This window comes from Sinocyclocheilus anshuiensis, unplaced genomic scaffold (genome assembly GCF_001515605.1).
Source record: "Sinocyclocheilus anshuiensis isolate Anshui unplaced genomic scaffold, SAMN03320099.WGS_v1.1 scaffold76, whole genome shotgun sequence".
Classification (NCBI taxonomy): Eukaryota; Metazoa; Chordata; class Actinopteri; order Cypriniformes; family Cyprinidae; genus Sinocyclocheilus; species Sinocyclocheilus anshuiensis.
Genome location: NW_015557067.1, coordinates 446,605 through 454,687, shown reverse-complemented (window position 1 = coordinate 454,687; position 8,083 = coordinate 446,605). Strand labels below are relative to the sequence as shown.

At 34.4% G+C, this 8,083-nt stretch overlaps 1 protein-coding gene across 1 annotated transcript in view; it reads left to right on the top strand.

Moving 5' to 3' along the window:
- LOC107676678 (15-hydroxyprostaglandin dehydrogenase [NAD(+)]-like) overlaps nt 1-2,876 on the top strand; it is a 10,338-nt gene extending 7,462 nt beyond the window's left edge. The window contains exons 5-7 of the mRNA XM_016471303.1: nt 1,038-1,114; nt 1,385-1,548; nt 2,222-2,876. Of these exons, the coding sequence (XP_016326789.1) occupies nt 1,038-1,114; nt 1,385-1,548; nt 2,222-2,345 (365 nt within the window). The 3' untranslated portion in view covers nt 2,346-2,876. The remainder of the gene's footprint in view (nt 1-1,037; nt 1,115-1,384; nt 1,549-2,221) is intronic.
- The last annotated feature ends 5,207 nt before the right edge of the window (nt 2,877-8,083 follow it).

The window sequence follows — 8,083 nt, the reverse complement described above, 5'->3', positions numbered from 1 at the left end:
CCCCCATAGCGACCCCTAGAGGACGCAGTGTCTCGTTCCCTACTCAGGGAACCATGGTTACATAAGTAACCTGAGACGTTCCCTTTCAAGGGAACTTCGAACTGAGTCCTCTAGGGGTCGCCTAGAGGACGCAGTGTCTCGTTCCCTACTCAGGGAACCATGGTTACATAAGTAACCTGAGACGTTTTGCTACAGTCTCAGTAAGATGAAAACTTTGCTCTTTGAAATAACAGACTCTAGTATCGCAGCCCTGGTTACAAAATTTTCATTCAGTCAACTGGAATGATAATGTCATGAATTAACACTGTTCCAAAATGTTCCAAACCCATCTGACTTGCTTTCATCTGTGGAACAAAAAAATTAGAAATTCTGAAAAATCTTCACACAGCTCTTTTCCATTCAATGCCATAGTGATCGTATCTGTTTCAAAAATGTTGAAAAAAAAAAGGCACCATGAAAATAGTCCATATTACTCATACAAGGAATACATTGAGATGTTAATCGTTATTGCCTAATAATCTTCTCCTTCAGTGAGCTGCAGCTCAAGAACTATTGAGTCAATGAGTTGAACTAGTCCAAAGAATTAATTCATTCACTGTTCATTCACTGTTCATTAGTTTCTCGAGTTAAATTCACTGACTCAATGATTTGGTTGCAGTTAACAGCTCACTGGAGGGTAAGATTTATTCTGAAATGACTACTTAATGAAATGTGAAATGTTAACTGAAATGTGGCCTGCTTTTCACACAAATCTACCGTATGGTTTCAGAACGCTACTTTTATGGTGCATTTTTGGAGCTTAAAAGACATGGTCATACACAAAAGTTCCTTTAAAAAATATAATTTTGCGTTCTAATGGAAAAAAAATTGTGGTATACAGGTTTGGAACAATATGAGGAAAGTAATGACATTTTTTTTTTTTTTTGTGAATTAATATTTGTTTTGTTCCCTCCTAGCATTTCTCCATTCTCCTCACCAGCCAGTATACACAGCGACAAAGCATGGGGTGATTGGATTTTCAAGAGCCATCCTCCTAGCATTTCTCCATTCTCCACACCAGCCAGTATACACAGCGACAAAGCATGGGGTGATTGGATTTTCAAGAGCCATTGCAGTGAGTACATCAATCCTGTCTCACCAGTTTATCAGAAGTAAAGTTTACTCTAACCATATGTAAATCAATTCCCTAAAATATGGTACATTCCAGCACCTGACAACCAAACCAGCTGACCCAGTGAGGTTTTCACAGCCCAGCTTTTTCCCTCCGAGAGAGTAGATGTGTTTGCTCACAGATAGGATCTCTCACCCCTGTGTGTTGACACATTCTTTGCGCTGTGTGTGTAATTTAGGCTGACCGTGTTTGGACACGTTTTGTTGTCGGCAGGACGCATCTGAACAGGGCAATTATGGAGTGAGGATCAACACACTGTGCCCAGCCTTCGTGGACACACAACTCCTTCGCACTGTGGAGCATGAGGAAACAATGGGCAAGTTTGTCAAGTACAAAGATGAATTCAAGCAAAGGATGGACAAGTATGGCGTTCTTAAGTAAGCAGTTCAGTTGAACTACCTGTTTCTCCTGTATTAGATTGTCTTAGTAGTTTTGCTTTGTTGGTTATATTCAGTCCCTTGAATAAACAGCTTGGGCAGAGAGCAACAGTGTTTTCTAGATAATGGCAACAATCTGTTTCCATTCCAGATCTTTACTGCTGCAAGTAAATAATCAGTGGATAAAGTGCTTTTAAATCTTTAAACTTGCCTTTACTGGAAAATCTAGACATTCATTTTGCACCACCCACTGATTAAAGGTGGATTAAACTATGTTTTGCTTGCGAGATTTTTGACATGCACTTAAAATTGAATCAAATCAACCTCCACCCCAATAAATCACTGGCACTTTTTTCCCACCTTTGCAATTTGCCTCTCTAGCACTATTCTTTTGGTGTTGGTGGAGTATCTGAAATGGTTTTATTTTCTTTTTTCCCAACAAAATATTTGTTATGTCTTCCTCAAACACTCTGTAGACACATGAGGGATGAGTTATTTGAAATTACAGTGTCAACGACATAGAAAAGAAAAGTTTGAAGTCAGAAGATCTGAAAAATTATTTTCCTTGTTTGCTTTTTAAAAATCCACATTATTTGCTGAAATGGGTTGATTGTACTACAAGGACAAAAAAAAGTGAAATATGATTTTGTTGTGTCTGTGTCTATATCTACAGACCATCTCTGATTGCAGAAGGAATGCTGCGAATCATAACAGATGAAAGCCTAAACGGAGCCGTGATGAAGATCACCTGTTCTAAAGGCATTCACTTCCACACCTATGAGCCTCTTTCAGCTTGATAGTGATGCCTTCATTAAACATGTTTGTCTTTTTTCTCTCCTCACCATTCCCCAACAAAACATTTATTTTATTGAAGTCCAGTGCAGACACATCAAACATCTAGTTGAATGACAAACCTATAGTGAATTTAAGAAATAAATAGGGACGGAATAGATTTTGTAAGAGTTTCCTGTTTATCATTTGAGTTTTGAAAACCAAAAAGGACGTCATACTGGTATTCAGGCCTCTTTCTAAACCGGTTTTATTATTTTTGTTGTAATGGCCTTGAACATTAACTTATATGTAACTGCTTTAACTGTGAGTAATTGGTTTTGAGAAAAAATCGTATTTATTAATAATTCAGTTACTGTTTTTATGTATATCTTACATGTATAACTTATGTTATCTTACCTCAATATTACAAACCAACGATTCGTACAATTTTTGTATACGTTTTGTATAATATTTTAGATATATGGATATCTTTGTGACAAAGAGAGTGTCTTTTATTACATATCCCATTTATGTATAAATCAAACAATAAACTTCTTAAAATATGAAGAAAATGTTTTCTTTATTTTCTAGCTTATTAGTTTATTCTACTTTTATCAGTTTCCTACTTTGTTTGTTGCAGCTAAATGCATATAGTATAGGCTCTGTTGTACCCAAACCTAATCCAAAATCTACTTGTAGTCTTGCAGATTTTGAGACCAGCAGCTAAATGCAATGTTCCTGCCTACATTAAAAGACACTGTTCTGGAATGCAAATCCAGAAACAACAGTCACCTGGCAGCTGTGTTTACATCCATGAAGTTGTAAAGTCCAGGAATCTGCAAAATTACCTAGACTTACCGCATTACCAGAAATGGATAATTCCTGAACTTTCATGTTTTAGTCACATATGTAAAGTCTTTCTATTTCCAGTAGTGCGGTTTTGCTATTTTGCTAAATACAAACTAAGGATAAATGGTTTTCCATGAACTGATGTAAATGCAGCCAAAGTAAAAACATATCAATTGCAAATGGTTCAGTAATAGTACATATTGTGATATGGCACACATCACATCATCTTGGTCAATCAAAACATGGCTTATCGTTTTAAAAACATTCATCCAGACATCAGTACAGTCACAAAGTCTACTTCTATAAATAAACTTTACCAAGTACCAAGTTTATTTATAACTTTACCAAATTTACCAAGTTTCCAAGTGCCCTAGTTTGGTCATAGGGCTTCAATTTGACAATAACAGTTCTCAGAGTATCCAGAAATGTACTTTTTACACTGTGACTTGACAAAATTCTTTTGATGAAGCATCATTGGCAAGAATATGACTCTGCGTTGATATGACTGGTATGAACGTCTATGAGGGCTGGGAGGGAGTCGTTTAAATGATGACTGTTTATAGCTTTCTATCTGAAGAATTCTTGAAGGAAGTGTATGCTATCTATTTTCTACAAACACTTCCTCGTTCAATTTCTGCAAAAGCCACAACTGAACCAAAAATGCGTTATCATCAGTTTTAAAGTTTTGGTAAAGCAATACACAAAAAAAACAAAACAATGCACAACTTTTACTCCACTTGTTAATCTTGGTTAACGTTCATTTCTACATATACCATAACATTTTAACATTAAAAGTTGTATATGTTCATTCATTATACCGAATTTAGTAATTCATGTTAACTTTACTGTAAACTTATTTTATACATAGGCTGCTGGATTTCTCCTTTAGGTCTTTTCAAGGGAAACAACCAGAGAAAACACTCTGACACACTTTGATCAGTAACTGAACTGAGAGGAGACCAGATGAGCCAGGCCATTAAGGTCACAGTGAAGGCCCTGAGGAAGCTTGGGTGGGGTTTGAGTACAGGTTAAACAGGTGAGAAAGTAGTACTTCAGCTGAAAGATATGCAGCTCGGTTAGCTCATTATAGGCAGGAAGTTGTGACATGAAATGAAGAGTGTGTTGAATGACATTGATATGCCTCACTGTTTGTCAGAAAATTCTTTCATGATGGGGAAATATATGCTCCTTGATTTTCAGAGGCTGATTTTGCATTGAATATGTAGTTCAACTTAATTAATTAACTGAAATAATGTCGGGTCAGTTAGGGCTGTTAATAATAAATAAAATAAAAAATTATATAATATAAATGCTCTGCTTAAATACATTTTAAAGAGGTTTTTTGTTAGATTGTACAGCTTCATATAGTCTATCACACTAAAATATTGATTTAAATGCAATTTTCTATTTGTATATATATATATATATATATATATAGTGGTGTGAAAAAGTGTCCTGATTTCTTATTTTTTTGCATGTTTGTCACACTTTAATGTTTCAGATCATCAAACAAATTTAAATATTAGTCAAAGATAACACAAGTAAACACAACATGCAGTTTTTAAATGAAGGTTTTTATTATTAAGGGAAAACAAAATCCAAAACTACATGGCCCTGTGTGAAAAAGTTGTGTGTGTGTGTGTGTGTGTGTGTGTGTGTGTGTGTGTGTGTGTGTGTGTGTGTGTGTGTGTGTCAGTGTCACTATGGTGCTTGCAGAGGTACTAAACTTTCACTGGTAGCCTATTTTTACCCAAAGCCTTGGTCAATTCCTGACCCTGGTGCGTGTAACTCATGTTCACTTTGGCAAGCAATGTGCAATCAAACATTTTTAGAAAGCAGCAGAAATCTTCTTCCATTGAAAGTTTCACTGGAGTGTTTTGGAACTCCTCCACAAGTGATAGCTCTGAGAAAGGAGAGAGGTTGAGTGTTTCCTTGTGTCTGTCATTTTGTGTGTGATCTCTGCAAAGGTTTTGGTCACAGATACAATACTTTAAGAAGAAGACCAGCAGATTTAACACATGCATTTGGTCTAATCCTGTCTTGGATGGGGGAAACAAAGTTTTCATGATTACGTTTCCTGAACTAACTAAATAAATATGTGATAATCTGACTGCTGCTCTGAATTTGTAAGTAGGACAGAGATAAATAACAACAAAAGGTTTTAGTAATTTGTTTCCTTAAGAAAATTAACCATGGTTTTTACTACAAAAAAAAAAAAACATGGTTACTGTAGTTAAACCACGGTAACCACAAATTGGCCATGGTTTTGCTACACTAACCATAGTTTAATCATGGTATTTGTAGTCAAACTGTGGTTATACAAATGGTTATCAATACGCCAAAAAAAAAAGTGTTTTTTTAAAAGTACTTTTACTGTAGTAAAACCATGGTTAATTTTCGTAAGGGTTGTTGAACCATTATTAGTAGTTTGGCCATTTAGATCATATAGTTCATTGATTTTACATATTATTATTATAGGCCTAAATAAATACAAAATTAATTGTTATTTTATCATTCTAATTAAACAGTGACTGAGAGGGAGAATTGTGTGGCTCAGGCTGTTATTTTGGTTGACAGGTGTAATCACTGACACAACCCAGTAATCCGGGATTTTGTGTCAGTAATGTGTCATTTTACACAAATAAAGTCTTTATCTTTGTCAGCGTGTCGATAGTTTACTGGCGCCCCCCTCAGGACAAATTAGTTTTAAAAACCAAACAGCGTAATTAAGTAATTTACAGTATATCTTCTCATACTTTCATACCGTAAGTCATACATAATTCAAATACATAGGCTAGAGATATATATAGATATGACGTTATATAGTTTAGTGTGTGTTTAAGCTGTGTTTGTTCAAAAGGATCTGCTCTTGAAAACACTTCCCTGTACATTCTTAGTAGATGCCTTACTGTGACTTTTTAAAATCTTGTTGAAACTGTGTCTAGTTCATATACACTGAGGCAGCTGATGCGTCATACTGAGTCCCACAGTGTCGGTGTACATCTGGACAGTACCGGTACCGCGTTCTAACAAAATCTGTCAGCGTTTGTTTAGCTATACTGTGCAGATGTCTAGATCCACTACTTCACTGTTTATTTGCCTAGATGCGTTGAGTGTAATACATTGGTAGTCCTAAGGCCAAAGGGACTATTAGGTCTCTGGCCTGACACCCAGAAATAAGCAATTGAAAATGTATAATTCATATAGACAGATGAACAGCACTTAAATGTAATTTTATCCCATATGGAAATATAATATGACATATATGGCCCTATATCAATATCGATATGTTACCTACAGTATAAAGCAATATATAATTATCCCATATACATTCTCTGGGTAGATGAAAATAAAAGTTTATAACATATAAAATATCCATATGAAAATTTGTATATGTACATATGTTAATATCTATATGCTGACTTTTATATGATATTATAGATAGATAGATAGACAGACAGACAGACAGACAATGTTATTTCCTATCATTTTAACCAAATCTTGAAATTGAAATGACAGATTAAAATGATTTAATCACTATACTCTACCTCTTTTTCCCCCCAAGAATCTCTGTTTTCGGGTAAGGTTGACTCTGGTCTGAATAAAATATCCGACAGGCCTTTTTATTTCCAAATCCAAATCTGACCTTGACAAAATGAATTAAAATTGAGGTAAAACAAAAATAGACTTGAGTATTTGGAACACAGAAAGGCTAAAAGCTGTGATATGAGACATCCCTTCCCCTAAGATTAAATGGCACACAAGATGTCAGGCTGGTCTGCATAGTCTCTGGGATGTCTCACTCCCTCGTACCTCACCCGTCCAGTTAATATAAGTTTCTACTCCAATTCTCACTGGGAGCAAATCTTGACACAGTATGAAGCAATCTGTAGGACAGGAAAGTGTCAAAAAAGGAATAGTGTAATAACACAGCCAGTAAACTGCTCTTTGAATTAGAGTTAATGATGCTCCTACTAAGCAAAAAACTCTCTTCAATTTCAGTGGCAAGCATGCCTCAGTCATTATCAAAGTATTGCAACTTTAAATGTCTTCCTGGGAAAAAGTTTGGTACACAGATTTGATTTTACCTTTTACCTAGGTTTTGCTAAATGAAGCAGTGCATTTTAATTCCAAGAATGAGATACTACGTAACATAAAAATAAATAAATAAATAAATGTTGAACTTTATAAACAGTATATATTTATATATTATATTATATTTTTTTCTAATCTACATTTACACTTGTGCATTTAGAAGATGTGTTTATCCAAAGTAACTTACAAAAGAGGAACATATATATTAAAATATATGCAATTATTTATGTATTATATATTTATTTTATTTTTTTGCTGATTACTATTTCAGTGTACGATTACTTCATGTTTGATTTACTTGCTTTTACTTTGTTCAGAGAGAAAAAAAATAAGAATTTTGATTATTTTGTATTTGGATCACTTTCCAGTAGACATATCATTAAATTAATGCGGACTAAAAATATTATTAATAGTAAATTAAAATCTCAAAAACAAGTAAATATGCCATCTGTCGCTTGAAATTAAAAAAAAAAAGTTATAGGCCATGAATACTATTTCATCTACTATTTAGTTAATATATAACACAGGCCAGAAAAATTATAAATATTAAAAATTAAAACACACACACACACACACAAATCTTATCAACCCCAAAACGTTTTAACATTAGTGTATGATCGGAAATATAGTTGAGATTCTTAATGTAATGTACATATACTTTTTTGGAGTTGTAAATAAAACAAAGATTATTGGATGATTCATGTATTATTTTACGACTATTACATGAATCAACATCTCTTATTTCACAGATGAAATACTGGACTTACTCAGCTCGTATGACAGTAATGTTCCAGACAGCGCAGTGCTGTACGGTGCTGCA